This window comes from Moschus berezovskii, chromosome 20, assembly GCF_049115385.1.
Source record: "Moschus berezovskii isolate FMDL1 chromosome 20, NW_MosBer_1.0, whole genome shotgun sequence".
NCBI lineage: Eukaryota > Metazoa > Chordata > Mammalia > Artiodactyla > Moschidae > Moschus > Moschus berezovskii.
Window position 1 is genome coordinate 54,976,969 of NC_142479.1, and position 18,204 is coordinate 54,995,172.

General features: G+C 53.1%; 2 protein-coding genes across 3 annotated transcripts; both read left to right on the forward strand.

Annotated features, from left to right (window-relative positions):
• The first annotated feature begins 230 nt into the window (after positions 1-230).
• LOC129544451 (primary amine oxidase, lung isozyme-like) lies at positions 231-4,246 on the forward strand. Of its 2 annotated transcripts, none has more exons than XR_008683458.2 (4): positions 231-1,956; positions 2,169-2,454; positions 2,807-2,947; positions 3,691-3,829. XR_008683458.2 is itself a non-coding variant. In XM_055407941.2 (4 exons), the coding sequence occupies exons 1-4, from the start codon at positions 309-311 to the stop codon at positions 3,961-3,963; spliced, it is 2,337 nt and encodes a 778-aa protein (XP_055263916.1). In that variant the 5' UTR covers positions 231-308; the 3' UTR covers positions 3,964-4,246. The 2 variants fall into 2 exon arrangements, 1 of the variants encoding a protein (XP_055263916.1); XM_055407941.2 differs by having other exon boundaries at positions 2,818-2,947; positions 3,691-4,246.
• Positions 4,247-11,253: 7,007 nt separating this feature from the next.
• Positions 11,254-14,978, forward strand: LOC129537768 (primary amine oxidase, liver isozyme). Its single transcript, XM_055397525.2, has 4 exons — positions 11,254-13,003; positions 13,214-13,499; positions 13,898-14,027; positions 14,703-14,978. Exons 1-4 carry the CDS (start codon positions 11,254-11,256, stop codon positions 14,976-14,978), a joined length of 2,442 nt encoding a protein of 813 aa, XP_055253500.2.
• The last annotated feature ends 3,226 nt before the right edge of the window (positions 14,979-18,204 follow it).

Here is an 18,204-nt window from a genome sequence, read left to right on the forward strand (position 1 = left end):
CCAGCTGTGTCTCCCATACCCATCCCTCCCCCATTTTGTTCCCCAACAGTGAAGCTGAGTGTTTGATTTGAAACAGGAGGACAGAGGCTGACATGGGCCACTTAAAATTCAATTTATAACCTCAGGTGCATCTTCTGAACCTGGCCTGATCACTGCCCCGCCCAAAGCCCTGCCCACGGCCAACCCTCTTTCCTCGGCTGCTTGTCCTCAGTGTACATATAAGGTGTTGACCCGAAGCACAACTCCAAGCCAGGAACCTACAGACACTGGAGGAGGCGTTGTGCCCCCAGTCCTGTCGGTCTGCCGTCATGCACGCTGCATTCCGAATCGAGCGCCTGAAGACGGCCAGAGCTTTAGCGCAGTTCATCTTCATTCTTCTGTCCTTGTGGACTCTTCTGGTGATGGGCAGGGAGGAGGGTGGTACTGGGAGTGAGGAGGGAGTTGGGAAGCAATGTCATCCCAGCCTGCCTCCCCGCTGCCCCTCCGGATCCCCCAGTGCCCAGCCCTGGACACAGCCTGACCACAGCCAGCTGTTTGCAGACTTGAGCCGAGAAGAGCTGACAGCTGTGATGAGCTTCCTGACCCAGAAGCTTGGTCCAGGCCTGGTGGATGCACGCCAGGCCCAACCCTCAGACAACTGCATCTTCTCGGTAGAGCTGCAGCTGCCCCCCAAGGCTGCAGCTCTGGCCCACCTGGACAGGGGGAGCCCCCCACCTGCCCGGGAGGCACTGGCCATTGTCTTCTTTGGCGGACAACCGCAGCCCAATGTGACGGAGCTGGTGGTGGGCCCGCTGCCCCAGCCCTCCTACATGCGGGATGTGACCGTGGAGCGTCATGGGGGCCCCCTGCCATATTACCGACGTCCCTTTCTTCTCCGAGAGTCCCTGGACATAGACCAGATGATTTTTGACAGAGAACTGCCTCAGGCTGCTGGTGTCCTCCACCACTGCTGCTCCTACAAACAAGGAGGAAGGAACCTGGTGATCTTGACCACAGCTCCCCATGGTGTGCAGTCAGGGGACAGGGCCACCTGGTTTGGCCTTTACTACAACATTTCAGGGGCTGGGATCTACCTGCACCCTGTGGGGTTGGAGCTGCTGATAGACCACAAGGCTCTGGACCCTGCCCAGTGGACCATCCAGAAGGTGTTCTTTCAAGGCCACTACTATGAGAGTCTGGCCCAGCTGGAGGAGCAGTTTGAGGCTGGCCAGGTGAATGTGGTGGTGATCCCAGACAATGGCACAGGAGGGTCCTGGTCCCTGAAGTCCCAGGTGCCCCCGGGTCCAGCTCCCCCTCTGCAGTTCCATCCTCAGGGCCCCCGCTTCAGTGTCCAAGGCAGTCGAGTGGCCTCCTCGTTGTGGACTTTCTCCTTTGGCCTCGGAGCTTTCAGTGGTCCTAGGATTTTTGACGTTCGATTTCAGGGAGAACGGCTGGCTTATGAGATCAGCCTGCAAGAGGTCCTGGTTGTCTATGGTGGGAATACCCCAGTAGGAATGGTGAACCACTATATGGACCGAGGCTTTGGTATGGGCAAGTACGCCACGCCCCTGACCCGCGGCGTCGACTGCCCCTATCTGGCCACCTACGTGGACTGGCACTTCCTTCTGGAGTCCCAAGCGCCCCGGACACTACACGATGCCTTTTGTGTGTTTGAGCAGAACAAGGGCCTGCCCCTGAGGCGACACCACTCAGATGTGTTTTCTCACTATTTCGGGGGTCTTATGGAGACAGTGCTGGTCTTCAGATCTGTGTCGACCTTGTACAATTATGACTATGTGTGGGATGTGATCTTTCACTCCAATGGGGCCATTAAAGTCAAATTCCATGCCACGGGCTACATCAACTCAGTGTTCCACTTTGGTGCTGCCAGAAGATATGGAAACCAGGTTCGGGAGAACACACTGGGCAACGTCCACACTCACAGTGCCCACTACAAGGTGGATTTGGATGTGGGAGGTAAGACGCCCTGGGAGAGGCAAGAATTCCAGTAGAGGGGCCTGAAAATTGGGGACATCTTTGGGTGAGAGATGGGAAGCAAGGGACACACTCAATCTGGCCTTGTGTTTGGCTCCTACTCTGCAGCCAGGCACAGGCAGACTCCAGAGGGGGCAGGGCAACTGTCTGACCAACTCTCGGTCCTCCCTTCCCCCATGACTCCACTTCCGCAGGACTGGAGAACTCGGTCTGGGCTGAGGACATGGCTTTTGTCCCCACGGCGGTACCCTGGAGCCCTGAGCACCAGATGCAAAGGCTGCAGGTGACCCGGAAGCAGCTCGAGACGGAGGAGCAGGCCGCCTTCCCCCTGGGAGGGGCCTCCCCTCGCCACCTGTACCTGACCTGCAAGATGAGCAACAAGTGGGGGCACCTTCGGGCCTACCGCATCCAGATGATCAGCGCCCCTGGGGAGCCGCTGCCCCAGAACAGCTCTATGGAGAGAGCCGTCAGCTGGGGGAGGTGGGTGGGGTGTGTTGTTGGAGGGGGTGTTGAAATGAGAAGAGTGTTGGGAGGGGCATTTGGGAACCCAGTTCAAATGTACGCGAGGAGAGGTGAGAGCCCAAAACATATTTCCTGGTTATCAAAAGGCCCACAGTGGATACACACCACCCAAGGGGGGAAGGTCTTTTAAATTTTGGTGGGGCCATGTTGTGAAATCAAAAGGGATAAACATGGAAAGGTGTTGGGCCACCCACTAGGGTGACATCGAGTGACTGTAGATGAGAGGGGAAACCTGAGGTCCATGGGCTCAGTTCCCTTCCATGATGATCAAGCACCAGGACAGGGACAGTGATCATGGACCCCTGATCAGAGCATCTCTAGGTACCAGCTGGCTGTGACCCAGAGGAAGGAGACAGAGCCCAGCAGCTCCAGCGTCTTCAATCAGAATGACCCCTGGACTCCCACCGTGGACTTTGCTGACTTCATCAACAATGAGACCATTGCTGGAAAGGTCAGCTGACCGTGGGAGATGAGGGAGGGGTGGGGAACACAGAGATCAGCCCCACCTTCTCTTGGGGTGGGGGCCTGAAAACCCGTGATCACCTGAAGGGCTGAGCTGACTCCTGCTTCTGTGCTTTTGAGGATCTGCTCACTACCTGTGGGGGGAAACTTCCTAAGCTGGGAGTTCATCTGCAGACCCTGGCTGAGGCTCCAGTCTTTCCTCAAGAGGCAAGAGTGCTCTCAGTCTCAGCTCTGTAGACTGAGTCCTTTAAGGGCCCCAGGATTCAGAATGGCTGGGATGACCAGGGAAGACCACATCTCTTATACCTAAAACTTCTCCACTTCTGTCTTCACCACCAAAGGATTAATTTCTAAATGTCAGCCTTTCTGTCACTCACACCCTGATCTTACCTCCTTCATTCACCTCCTCTCAGTCACAGTTTGGGAACCCTCAGAGTCAGAGGAGGTGCTGAAGTAGCCTGTGGGTGTCATCATTTCTCTTGGGATGGGTAGGCTGATGGCGATGTGATGGGAAATGTCAGAGATGGCAGCTGCAGACTGGAATAGTGGAGGCTGGGTTGCTCCTAATATGATGTTGATTCTTTATGCTTTGACTTCTTGGCTACTATGAAAAAAATGTTTAAAGATTTAAAGCCCTCTTGAGTGATGGTGGGCTCCCAAAGTGAATTCTGTGGGAGGCAGAGGTGTTTTTAACAGCTCCGGGCCTCATGACCCTCTTTCTTCCCCTACTAGGACTTGGTGGCCTGGGTGACAGCCGGTTTCCTGCACATCCCACATGCAGAGGACATTCCCAACACGGTGACAGTGGGGAACAGTGCGGGGTTCATTCTGAGACCCTACAACTTCTTTGATGAGGACCCCTCCATCAATTCTGCTGACTCCATCTACTTCCGGGAGGACCAGGATGCTGGGTCCTGTGAGGTCAACTCCCTGGCTTGCCTGCCCCAGGTTGCTGCCTGTGCCCCTGACCTCCCTGCCTTCTCCCATGGGGGATTCAAACCCTAGGTGTTCCCTGGCATGGGGAATGTGGCTGGGGCCCCAGGGCCAAGGAGTATGGGGAGAAGAAGGGCTGGGAGCTGGGGAGTCTGTGCCCTCTTCTTCCTCTTCACCCTCCAGGGTCCTTTCTCTCCCTTGCCTTCCCCTCCCTGCTGGGAGCATCCTGAGCCTGTGCTGCCTGAGACAGGGCCTTGTCGGCTTTGGGGACCTCAACCTGCGGGGTTCCTGTCGCAGAGAGGAGAGGAGTCACCAGTGGGGAGTCTGGAATGATTATTAAACCTTTCCAATCGCTTCCTGGTTTTGGTGTTTTGTTTTGTTTTTCCCTTTTGTCTTTGGTTTCCTGCACTCTCAAAGCTTTTTAGGCCATGCTAGGTCTCTCCTGAGACTCCCCAGTCCTCACGTTGGAGGGGAGGATGGGGGCTCTCTAAGGGGATGGCCGCCAACAGGGTTCCTGGCAGGACTGTGAGGCCAGGAGTCCAGCTGGAAGGGGCTCTTTGGCCCTTGTTTCCTCTCATCCTGGTCCTCCTTCTTCTCTTCCTTCTTGCCTCGCCTCCTCCTGTTCTGACCTATTCTTATATCTTGGTATTTACCACCTGGCCCTGAAGGGATGTTCCTCTGCTCTCATTTTTCACCTCTGGTCTCCTCTCCTGACTCTAGGCCTGCGGAAGTCTGAAAATGCAAGGGACATCTAGCTTGGGAGGACAGTCCCCACCTATCTCCAGTGTCTGGAGGCTGCCCCTTCCCCAGTCCTGGGACAGTGTGTTTGTATAGGCCTGTCTTGCATCCTGTTGCAGAGGATGGTCATGGAGACAGCAGCAGCTCTAGTTAGCACTTGAGGTGGCTTTGTGGGTGCAGAGGTAATGAGGAGTGGTCATTTGTGCCAGGTCTCTGTGTGACCTGTGGCCTCTGCACACTGCAGTAGCCAGTAGGGGAGGTTGGGTGGGCACTTAGGGAGAGGGGCAAGAAGACCTGTCGTGGGGCAAGGAGTTGTCCAATCACGTGTGACCATGCAAAGGAGCCACGGCCTGTGGGGGTGGAGCCTCCCCCACAGGCTGTGCCTCGGGAGATGTGGATAGAATAAATCTGGATCCAGGGTCTCTACAAATATCCAGAGATTGAAAATATAGAACTGTCTTTCCTAGAAGATTTATTAAATAAATTCTAATACAGTTTTACAAAGCAATATTATGGAGCTATAAAACCAATCATATTTCTTTCTAGAAATTAATCTTCTAAAGAGCAAGGCAAGGTACAGAGACGTGTGTAGAGGGCACCACCTTTTGTGTTCTAAAGGAAAGATCATATGAATACATATTTTTATATCTTATAGATGCATATTCAGAAGACATGGATGACACTGGTTGCCTCTGGAGGGCATCCAGGTGGAAGGGACTCAGGAGGGGGGACTTAGTAGTATAAACCCTTTAAAAAATTTTGAACCATATGACCATATTACCTATTCATTTATTATTATTCAAATAATAAATGGCCCCACACAAGACCTGCCTTCATCCTTTAAACTATTAATAAGTTGTCTTTTCCGATAGGGTAGAATGGGGGAGGATAAACTGTGCTGAGAGATGAGCCCAGGGACTCAATATTCTCAAACACTTGCGACCCAAAGAAATAGGTGTGGTCTCTGGTGATCCCTTCGCCGCTTCTTGTTGTGCGTCTCCATGGAAAACGTTAACCCTCAGTCAGTTTCTCTTTGACTGTCTATGGCTCACTCTCTGGGTCTGTCTCTCTTCAAGGAGGGGGAATGAGAAGCAATGGGGAGGGTGACTTCCATCTGCTGGAAGCCCAGGCAAGGCTGGAGGTGAAGGACAGGAAACAGATTCCAGATGCTGCTCAGCTTCTGAATTGAGGGAGTCACATCCAGGGAGCACACACAACACAGAAGCTTCTGCTCCTTTCTGTATTGCTCCAAACCCAGGTTCACTGCTGGGTCAACAGTGGATGGAGATGAGTCTGTGAGCTGGAGAGAAGATAGTTTAAAATAGCAGGGAGAAAGACCTCAGTCAGGAGAGAGTGTGGCGGGTGGGTGAATTTATAACATGACCCGAGGTGGAAGCCAGAGAGGCAGAGGACCGAGATTGAGGAGAAGGAGAGGTTAAAGATGGAGACAGGGGAGAAAAATAGGTGCTGTGGCCACCGTGGCTCTGATTCTGACTTGATGCCTTTTCTTTCTCTGACCTGAGTCATGCTGTTGTCTCCACCTCCTTCTGGCTCCTTTTTATGGTCAGTTGCATGAGATTCAGTGCTGGAGGCAAAGGAATAAAGGAATTTTTCTTTTGGAATAAAGGAATGTGGTGTCAACCCCTCCCCTACCCAGGAAGAATAACTTGCAAGTCATTGCTGGAAACCATGTCCAGACCAAGGCAGTGAGTGTCTACAAGTGCTGAGTGTGCATGTGAGTGTGTGCGTGGATGCTTGCTCACAGCTTTGATGTGCAAAAGGGACGATGGCTGTGTCTCTCTGCAGCTGGTCTAGGGATGACACCCCTGGCCCAGGCCTCAGTGGACATGTAGATCATGAGCTTATCAGCCCACAGAGGTCAGGAGGCCTGCAAGGTGGGCCTCCAGCTGTCCACCCCACACACTGTCTCTTTAATACCTTTAGGCTGGCTGGAGTGTTAGCCTCAGACTCATGGTCAAGCCAAAGGAGGAAAGAGTAACCCAGGTTCTGAAAGAACTCCTGTCCACAAGGGCACAATCTTTTGGATTTGGGCCCATTGCCCTTGAGGAACTGAACTAGGGGACACCCAAGATGTCCTTACAGGAGGGGCATAACTGGGATTCCAGGAATGGAGACACAGGCAAACCCTGTGAGCAGCAGAAGCTGTGCCCTCCTACCTTGGCTCTCCTCCTGCAGCCCCTAGGCAGGGCTTCCTCTGCGAGTGCAGGATAGGATTCCCACACGCGTTCAACAAAGACTTCCCCAGTGCCTCCTGTGTGCCAGGCACCTTGGGAGGCACCGGGGTACATTATGGAGTGATACAATGTGGCCCCCAGGGGCGACAGGGGCAAGTCAAGAGTCAAACATCAGTGACTCTTCCGTTTGAGGTAGGAGGAGGACAAAGCAGGGGCCCCTAACCTGGACTTAGGGACTGAAGAAGGCTTCCTGAGGGACGTGGTGTCTAAGCTGATGGATAGAGCTGGCCATAGGAGAAGAAAGTGAGCAGTGACAAGTTTCCAGGAAGAGAGAACAACATGTTCAAAGGCCAGGAAGTGACAAGGTAACACCATCCGAGTACCCGAGTTCGCTGACGGGTGTGTGGGCTGAGAGCAGGGCCTGGAGGGACAAACAGGGGCAGAGAAGGCAGGTGCTTGCAATCCATGGTTACTCTAAGGGAAATGGGGAGCCATGGAAGGATTCTCAGCAAGGGAGTGCCAGGGTGAGAGTTTCCTTTGCCCCTCCTGCAGTGGGGGCCCAGCATGTGAACCGCTGGACCACCAGGGAAGTCCCAGAGCATCACTATATGTAATGAACACTTAACCCTTGGGAGAGTCAGTTGCTGATTAAAGTAAAATCCTGCCCAAAAATAGTTCCCTTGGTTCTTTGTGTGCTGATGGGATAATTGCTTAGATGATCCTTGTAAACTTTATACAGAGCATGGTGGGATGGGGGAAAAGTTAAATCCCTAATAAAAAAAAAAAAAAAGGTTTCTTGTCTCTCCCTGACAGCTTCTTTGACTGATTTGACAGTGAAAATGGGTTCATTATCTCTACAGACTCTTTACCTGTTTTAAGAGAAACCCACCCCTCATGGCACTCTCCAGAAGGTTCTCTCTCAGTTTTCCACTCCTTTCTCTGAACTTTAAATCTCTCCCTTTTAATCGGCTCTTGACTCATCTCGCTAAGTCGAATCCAGGACCTGCCTCTCCTGGTGGGTGTCTTCCCTGGGTTGTTCCTTCCAGATGCCACCCTCCAAGGAGACCTCTAACTTTCCAGGGTCAGCTTCCTTTCCCCCTGAGTCCCTCCTCATCCCATTCCCCTCCTGCTGATTAAGAAGCCACAGGCCTTACCAGCTGCTACTTCTGGACCTCTGGGTGGCATTGGTCCTCTCTGACTAGTCCCTACTGAAAACTCCCACGTGTTGTGACTGCCTCATGTTCTGACCCTTCCGAGGGCATGCCGTCTGCTTCTCAGGCTCCTGTGCCGGCTCCTGTCCTTCTGATCCACCAACCAGCCCGCTCAGCACCCATCTGGGCGTTTTCTGGCCTTTGGCCGCGGCCCTCCTCTCTCCCCTCTGCACGGTCCTCCCTGGGTGTTCGCAGGCTCTCCTATCTTTAATGAAGACTACTTGTTGTTCGACCTAAATCTCAATTTCTAGCCTAGACGCTGTTTGCCCATCCCTGGAAACCCATAGAGACAATGGTCCTTTTCTGGGCATCTGTGCTGGGGCTTTCCAGGAGCACCTCAACCTCAGACTTATTGGTTTTCCCCCTTAACCTTGCTGCTCTTCTTGTAGGTCCTTCTGATGAGGAAAGCCCCTCACCCACTCAGGTCACTCGTTAGAGGAAATTCCTTGGTGGTCCAGTGGTTAGGGTTCCTCCCTTCTACTGCAGCAGTCACGGGGTCCATGCATGGTTGGGGAACGAGGATCCTACAACTTGCAGAATGAGACCAGTAGGGAAAAGTACATCTATTACCAAGTCACCGAACGGAACTGTGTTTTTGTGCAGTGTAACACCATGCTCTTTCTCAGCCACCCACCCAGCCAATGAGACACCGAGTCCTGTCAAGCCCGCCCACCACGTTGCTCAGACCCGCCCTTCCGCTTGTCCTCGAGGTCATTGGCCTCAGTCTGGCCCTTTGCTTCCCGTCCGGTGTCATGGTCTCTGTCTGTCCCACAGCCAAGCCCTGCTCGGAACCACAGTCAGAGCTGTGTCCCCAGATTGCAGATCGGAGTGCAGTGACCTGCAAGTCCTTCCGCTGCTGGACCAGCCTCAGCTCAGGCACCTGGAGCCCCGATCAGGGGCCTGGAGATGGGCTCTGACTCCCATGAATCAACTCACCTTGAGCATATTCACAGAGGCTGGGGCCAAGCTTGTCCAAAGGGAAATAAGACCCAGTTGGGAGAAACAGGACATGCGGTCCTGTCTCCTGAGTAATTCTCCAAATGAGACTCCTTTTTTGGTTTGGAATGGCTGACATGATTGCAAAGCCTGCGATGAAAGGCCAACAGAGGAAGTGATGTGCCAGCAGGACACTTAGAGAAGGTGGGCAGGGGGCACCTTCTTCTATATCAGTTCCTCCACCAGGTCAGGCAAAATCTCTCCCTTCCGCTCCCTGATCATTACCCACCTTCCCTAGGAGACCCTGGATACCCCAGCAGAGTGGCTGTTCTTGACCTGTGCTTGGTCACACTGGTTGGGATTACTTTTACCAAGCACAGGGAAAGCATTATCCATCCTCTCGAAGATGTGTTCTTACTGGGGAGAAGAGGCCATCACTTACAAAAGGATCCAGAATGAAGTTCTTGGCCTGGAGAGGCTGGCCTTGTGGCCTGGGCTGGGTATGACCTTAGATTCTGCTCCTCTTATTACAAAGTCCGCATGAACTGTTTCAATTTCAGAGACTGGGGCTGAAGACCCTTGACTGGGGTGCTTGCACTGGCACGTGGACAACTGTCTCCTCAAGCAACAGAATTCAGGGAAACTGTTATGCATTAAAAATACTGGCAAGGACCAGCAGTTGGGGCAATCATGAACCATAAGATACAAAAAGAGCCCAGGTATACTGCCACTTTGAGTTGCCAAAACAAAAGCAGTGTATTGGGCACAGTCCCTGCACACAGCACCACAAGCAGTTGGGCAGACCACCTAAGCCAGCCCTGGGGCCTGTTCTGCGGATCTTCCCCCGCTCTTACTCCATTGAAAGAACCAGTGCACAGAGGGCAAGCGAGGGAGCCTGTGATTTGTTCTTGCTCCTTCATGAAGCAGCTTGAGTACCAGTTAACTCTCACTTGATTTACTTCACCAGCCTCTTATCACTTCTATTGATGGAAGAGTCCAGGACCCAGATTGATAACAAAATTACCTATATGTGGAATTTCCATATCAAAATAGAGGTGGTTGCAGAAGCAGCTGGTATCTGGAGAACCTGACCTTTCTGGGGTTGACTTCCCTGGTTTCTCATGTTCCCAGATTTCTGTCTTTCTGCAGTGCCTACTCTGCTTAAGACCCACACACTGCAGAAGCCTTCCTGACCTGATCTCTTCTGCTGTCCCACCGACTCCTGTCTCCACCTCATACCCAATAGGCTGACCTTGGCTATTTCTGACCCATGCCCAGGCTGTTTCAAGTTCTGTACCTTTGCACCTTCTGATTCTTTTTGCTGGGATGTACTGTTCATTCTCCTCCAGGCAAATATACTCTGTCTGCAAGGTCATCTAAGGTGCCTTTCGGGGGAAGTGGTCTTGGTGGTTTGCAGCTTGGAAAGGGTTGTCCCCCAGGTCACCAGGGAAGCGTGTCCCATCTCTGGAACTCTCAGTTTCTTCTGGTCCTGTCAGGACCTGGCTGCACAGAAGATGGTGTCTCCCCCAATCACCTGCCTGAGAAGGAGGTAGCTTTGCTCTCTGCCTCTGCAGTATTCTGGAAAAGGGTTTCCTGGCGATGAGGGTTGTGGACAGCTAGTTGAAGTTCACAGCCAGGGTTCCAGACACCATGACCTGAGATGGTCCATCTGCCCTGCTCATGGGGTAAGGAGGGGGTCTCTCTTACACTATGACTCCACCCCCCACCGCATGCTCCCCTCCAGTGACTCAGGGAGCTCAGGGCTCCATGATGTTGATCTGGCTCAGACCTTTAGTCCTCCAGGTCCTCCCTGCTGCTTTGTGTTCTCAGCATGATTCTCCAGGCTCCTGTGTGTGCCTGTAGGATTCTGGTGATGGGGGAGCAGAAAACAGTGATGAGGGCTTCCCAGACTAGAGAAAGGAAGGAGCAAATCCTGCTGGAGGGTTGTGCTCAGGTATGTTTTGCTTGCAGCCAGGTAGCCAGGAGAAAGGCTGCGTCTGCATGAGGAGAGAAGCCCAAGGACAGTCCCTTTCTGCCCCCGTCACATCTTCCTCTCCTCCCTCCAGCTGTGTCTCCCAAACGCAGCCCTCCTCCACTTTGTGCCCCAACCTTGAACCTGAGTGTTTGATTTGGAACAAGAAGACAGAGGGCCAGTTAAAATGACGTGGGCCAGTTAAAATGCAGATTCCTACCTCAGCCCTATTTCCCGAACTGAATTAACCACTGACCCCACCCCACCCTCCACTCCCTGCCAACCCTCTGCCCTTGGCTGCTTCTCCTGAATGTACCCATCATGCCATTGCCCAGAAAGACCACCCAGAGCCAGGAACTTCCAGACACTAAGGAGGCATCGTGCACCCCGTTCTGTCTGTCCGTGTATCTATTTTGCGTGCTGCATTCTGATTCAAGACCCTGAAGAGTCAGGAGTTTTAGCGATGTTCATCTTCATTTTTCTGTCCTTGTGGACTCTTCTGGTAATGGGCAGGGAGGAGGGTGGTGCTGGGAGTGAGGAGCGAGTTGGGAAGCAATGTCATCCCAGCCTGCCTCCCCGCTGCCCCTCCGGATCCCCCAGTGCCCAGCCCTGGACACCGCCTGACCACAGCCAGCTGTTTGCAGACCTGAGCCGAGAAGAGCTGACGGCTGTGATGAGCTTCCTGACCCAGAAGCTGGGGCCAGACCTGGTGGATGCAGCCCAGGCCCGACCCTCAGACAACTGCGTCTTCTCAGTAGAGCTGCAGCTGCCCCCGAAGGCTGCAGCCCTGGCCCACCTGGACAGGGGGAGCCCCCCACCTGCCCGGGAGGCACTGGCTATCGTCTTCTTCGGCGGACAACCGCAGCCCAATGTGACTGAGCTGGTGGTAGGGCCGCTGCCCCAGCCCTCCTACATGCGAGATGTGACCGTGGAACGTCATGGGGGCCCCCTGCCCTATTACCGACGCCCTGTGCTTCTCCGAGAGTACCTGGACATAGACCAGATGATCTTCGACAGAGAGCTGCCCCAGGCTGCTGGTGTCCTCCACCACTGCTGCTCCTACAAACAAGGAGGTCAGAAACTGTTGACTATGAATTCAGCTCCCCGTGGATTACAATCAGGTGATAGGGCCACCTGGTTTGGCATCTACTATAATATCACAAAGGGTGGGCCTTACCTGCACCCCGTGGGGTTGGAGCTTCTGGTAGACCATAAGGCTCTGGACCCTGCCCAGTGGACCATCCAGAAGGTGTTCTTTCAAGGCCGCTACTATGAGAGTCTGGCCCAGCTGGAGGAGCAATTTGAGGCTGGCCAGGTGAATGTGGTGGTGATCCCAGATAATGGAACAGGTGGGTTCTGGTCCCTGAAGTCCCAGGTGCCCCCAGGTCCGGCTCCCCCTCTGCAGTTCCATCCTCAGGGCCTCCGCTTCAGTGTCAAGGGCAATCAAGTGGCCTCCTCGTTGTGGACTTTCTCCTTTGGCCTCGGAGCTTTCAGTGGTCCTAGGATCTTTGACGTTCGATTCCAGGGAGAACGGCTGGCTTACGAGATCAGCCTGCAAGAGGCCGGAGTTGTCTATGGTGGGAATACCCCAGCAGCAATGCTCACTCGCTATATGGATAGCGGCTTTGGCATGGGTTACTTCGGCACACCCCTGATTCGTGGGGTAGACTGCCCCTATCTGGCCACCTACATGGACTGGCACTTCGTTGTGGAGTCCCAAGCCCCCAAGACACTACATGATGCCTTTTGTGTGTTTGAGCAGAACAAGGGCCTGCCCCTGAGGCGACACCACTCAGATTTTCTTTCCCACTATTTTGGGGGCGTTGTGGAGACAGTGCTGGTCTTCAGGTCTGTGTCCACAATGCTCAACTATGACTATGTGTGGGATATGGTCTTCCACCCCAATGGGGCCATAGAAGTCAAATTCCATGCTACGGGCTACATCAGCTCAGCGTTCCTCTTTGGTGCTGCCCAAAGATACGGAAATCAGGTTGGTGAACACACGCTGGGCACCGTGCACACCCACAGTGCACACTACAAGGTGGATCTCGATGTGGGAGGTAAGACACCCGGGGGAGGCAACGATTCCAGTAGAGGGGGCTGAGAGATTGGGGACATCCAAAGATGAGAGGGGAGGGAAGCAGGGGACACACTCACTGGTCTTCTCTTTGGCCCTCACTCTGAAGCCAGGAGCAGGCAGAGTCCAGAGGGGACAGGGCAACTGCCTGACCAGGCCTCTGTCCTTCCCTCACCCTTTGACCCCCACCCAGGACTGGAGAACTGGGTCTGGGCTGAGGACATGGCTTTTGTCCCCACGGTGGTACCCTGGAGCCCCGAGCACCAGATACAGAGGCTGCAGGTGACCCGGAAGCAGCTGGAGACGGAGGAGCAGGCCGCCTTCCACCTTGGAGGGGCCTCCCCTCGCTACCTGTACCTGGCCAGCAACCAGAGCAATAAGTGGGGACATCCTCGCGGCTATCGCATCCAGACGGTCAGCTTTGCTGGGGAGCCGCTGCCCCAGAACAGCTCCATGGAGAGAGCCTTCAGCTGGGGGAGGTGGGTGGGTTGTGTTGTTGGAGGGGTGTGGATGAGACAAGAAGAGCATGTTGGGAGGGGCAATTGGAAATCCAGTTCAAATTTTACACCTGGTGAGCTAAGAGTACAAAACTTATTTCTTGGGTATAAAAAGGCCAACTGTGGATACCCAGCCCCCTGGGAATGCTAGAGCCCAGGTGGGAAAAGTCTTTTCTGTTTCGGTTGGGTCATGCTGTGAAATTGCAAGGGATCAACAGGTAGACATGGAAAGATGTTGAGCTACTGACAACTTCAGGGTGACATTGAGTGACTGTGGATGAGACGGGAAACCTGAGGTCCATGGACTCAGCTCTCTTCTATGATGATCAGGCAGCAGGACAGGGGCAGTAACCATGAACACCTAACCAGAGCATCTCTAGGTACCAGCTTGCCGTGACCCAGAGGAAGGAGACAGAGCCCAGCAGCTCCAGCGTCTTCAATCAGAATGACCCCTGGACTCCCACCGTGAACTTTGCTGACTTCGTCAACAATGAGACCGTTGCTGGAAAGGTCAGCTGACTGTGGGAGAAGAAGGAGGAGTGGGGGGACACAGAGATCAGCCCCACCTTCCTTTGGTGGGGGGGGGGGCGCTGAAACCCTGTGATCACCTGAAGGGCTGAGCTGACTCCTGCCTTCTGTGCTTTTGTGGATCTGCTCATTACTCGGAGGGGGAAACTTCCCAAGCTGGGAGTTCATCTGCAGACCCTCAAGAGGTAGCAACCTTCTCAGTCTCAGTCTCAGCCCCGCGGACTGAGTCCTTTAAGGGCTGCAGGATTCAGGAGGGCTTGAGTGACCACGGAAGACAACATCGCTTATATCAACATCTCTGTTTTTGGCTTCACGAAGATTAATTTCTAAATGTTCGCCTTTTTTGCCTCTCCATGCCTGATCTTCCCTCTTCCATTCTCCTTCTCTCAGTTACAGTTTGGGAATACCCCCAGAGTCGGGGGAGGTACTGGAGCAACCTGTAGGTTGCATTTCAGAGATGGAGACTGTAGGCTGGCAAGGGGTTCTGGTATTGCTCCCAATGTGAAATCGATTCTCTATGCTTTGATTTCTGGGCTAGTAGGAAAAATGTTAAAGACTTAAAACTCTTGTTCAAAGCTGGGCTCCCAAAGTGAATCCTGGGGGAGGCAACTGTCCTTAGCAGTGCCAGGAGTCATGACTCTCTTTCTACCCCACTAGGACTTGGTGGCCTGGGTGACAGCTGGTTTCCTGCACATCCCACATGCAGAGGACATTCCCAACACGGTGACAGTGGGGAATGGTGTGGGCTTCTTCCTGCGACCCTACAACTTCTTTGACCAGGAGCCCTCCATGGATTCTGCTGACTCCATCTACTTCCGGGAAGATCAGGATGCTGGGTCCTGTGAGGTCAACTCCCTGGCTTGCCTGCCCCAGGCTGCTGCCTGTGCCCCTGACCTCCCTGCCTTCTCCCATGGGGGCTTCCCTGAGTACTAGGTGGTCCTTGGGGTGAGGAATATGTCTAGGACCCAAAGACAAGGGAGTGTGGAGAGGGGAGGGGCTGGGCACTGAGTTTCTCCCAGCCTCCACCCCAGGTTCCTCCCTTTCCCATCTTCTGCCCTTGCCTCCTCATCCCTGCTGGGAGTATCCGTAGCCTGTGCTGCCTGACCCATAGGCTTCTCAACTCTGTTGACTCCAGACCTGCTGCATTCCTATCGCAGAGAGAAAAGGAATGGCCAACTGGGAGTCTAGAGTGATGATTAAACCTTTCCAGAAGACTTAACTTTGGCAAACTTTTTAGTTTGTTTTCTACTTATTTTGCCTTCTGGGTTTCTCAAATCTTTTTAGGCATGCCAGATCTCTCCTGAGACTCCCCAGTCCTCACTTGGCAGGGGAGGATGGGGGCTGTCTATGGGGATGGCCACTTAGTTGCCCCAGGCAGGGTTCCTGCCAGGTGAACCAGGAGTCCAGCTGGAAGGAGCTCTTTGGCCCATGTTTCCTCTCATTCTAGTCCTCTTTCTCTCTCTTCCTTCTTGTCTAACCCCCTCCTGTTCTTCAGTTCAGTTCAGTTCAGTCGCTCAGTCATGTCTGACTTCTTGAGACCCCATGGACGGCAGCACACCAGGCTTCCCTGTCCATCACCCACTCCCGGAGCTTGCTCAAACTCATGTCCATTGATTTGGTGATGCCATCCAACCATCTCATCCTCTGTCGTCCCCTTCTCCTCCTGCTTTCAATCTTTTCCAGCATCAGGGTCTTTTCCAATGAATCAGTTCTTCGCATCAGTTGACTAAATAGTGGAGTTTCGGCTTCAACATCAATCCTTCCAATGAGATGGTAGGAGGGGTGAAATCACATTTAGAATCAAACCCCATACCCACCAGAGACATTCGGAGGGCTCAAACAAAACCTTGTGTGACCCAGGGACCACACAAGAGACTGAGTCAGACCTCCGGTTCTTTCTTACCTGTTCTTATTTTCTGGAATTTCCCTTTCTGCCCTGAGGAGATTTTCCCCCAGTTCTCATTTCCCAACTCTGGTCTCCTCTCCTGGCTCCAGGCCTGTGGAAGTCTCAAAATGGAAGCGACATCTAGTTTGAGAAGACAGTCTGCATCTGTCTCCCTGGGAGCTTCCCCTTCCCTCAGTCCTGGGGCAGGGTGTCTCTTCACAGTTCTTTCTGCCCATTTGTATAGATCTGCCTTGGCCCTTGCATCGTCTGGCAGAGGATGGTCGAGGGGACAGCAGCAGCTCAAGTTAGCACTTTAGATGGCTTTGTGGGTGCAGTGGAATGAAGAGTGGTCATTTTGTGTCAGGTGTGTGTGTGACCGGTGCCCTCGGTACTCAGCAGTAGCCAACAGGGGAGGTAGGGTAGCAAAACAGGAAGACCAGGCACTCACACCACGGGGCCAGGTGCTGTTCAGTCATGTGTAAGCATGCAAATAAGTCAGGGTTTCTGGGGGTGGAGCCTCCACACAGGCTGTTACTATGGACAGCTGGGTGGTGGCAGACTGGATTTGGGCTACCTCTGCAAATAACCAGAGATGGGAAGCAGTAGAACTCTTGTCTCTAGAAGACTGATTAAATAAATTCTGATACACTCTTAAAAAGCAATACTGTGCAGCTGTAAAAATGATTATATCTCTTTATAGGGAATCATAATCCAGTGAACAAGAAAAAGCACAGAATTGTGTATAGGACACCTCCACATGTGTTTTTCAGGGAAGGATCACATAAATACATATTTTCATATCTTAGAAATGTGTATTCAGAAGACATGGGTAACACTGGTTGCTGCTGTGGAGAGGAACCAGGAGGTGGGGACTCAGATGGGAGGTGACTTCGTAGTATAAACACTTTTGAAATTTTGGATTTTGAACCATATGACTGTATTAATATTCATTTATTATTATTCAAATAATAAATGGGCCCAACAAGATTTGACTCTGTTCTTTAAATTAACTTGTGTTTTAGGAAGGGGTAGGGTAGCAAAAGCTAAAGCGAGTTGAGACATGGGCTTGGGGGCTCAATTTTCTCAAGTGTTTGAACCCAGAAAAATGTGTGTGGCCTCTGGTGATCCCTTCCCCTCCTCTTGTCTGTACGTGTACAAGACAAATGCTAACCCTCAGTCCGTTTCTCTTTTGCTGTCTCTCACTCAATCTCTCTGCCTGTCTCTCTTCAAAGGAAGGGAATGAGAAGCAATGGGGAGGGTGACTTCCATCTGCTGGAAGCCCAGGCAGGGCTGGGAGGTGAAGGACAGGAAACAGATTTCAGATGCTGCTCAGCTTCTGACCTGAGGGAGACCGTATCCAGGGAGCACACACAGCACAGAAGCTTCTGCTCCTTTCTGTTCTGCTCCAAGCCCAGGTTCACTGCTGGCTCAACAGTGGATGGAGATGAGTCCGTGAGCTGGAGAGAAGCTAGGTTCTGAAGAACAGGGAGAAAGACCTCAGTCGGGAGAGGGCCCGTGATGGCTGGATGCATTTATAACTTGGCCCAGGGTGCGAGTTCACAGCCAGGGTTCCAGGCACCCTGACCTGTGATGATCCACCAGTCCTGCTCATGGGATAGGGAGAGGGTCTTTCTTACACTGCAACTCCCAACTCCCTCCAGTTTGTTACTGGTTCCACCCCCCAAATATTTCCCTCCAGTGACTCAGGGAGCTCAGGGCCTCTAAGATGTTGATCTGGCTCAGCCCTTCAGTTCCCCCAGCTCCTCCCTGCTGCTTTGTGTTCTCAGCATGACTCTCCAGGCTCCTGTGGGTGCCTATAGGATTCTGGTTGATGGGGGAGCAGAAGACAGTGATGAGGGCTTCCCAGACTAGAGGAAGGAGCAAATCCTGCTGGAAGGTTGTGCTCAGGTGCTTTTTGCTTGCAGCCAGGTAGCCAGGAGAAAGGCTGCGTCTGCATGAGGAGAGAAGCCCAAGGACAGTCCCTTTCTGCCCCCGTCACATCTTCCTCTCCTCCCTCCAGCTGTGTCTCCCAAACACAGCCCTCCTCCACTTTGTGCCCCAACCTTGAACCTGAGTGTTTGATTTGGAACAAGAAGACAGAGGCTGACGTGGACCACTTAAAGTCCAGGTTTCTACCTCAGTCCCACCTCCTGAGTCTGGTTTGATCATTGCCCGCACCCAACCTCCACTTCCTGCCAACCCTCCCTCTTTGGTGCTTGTCTTGAATTTACCCATCATGCCATCGTCCAGAAGGACCACCCAGAGCCAGGAACC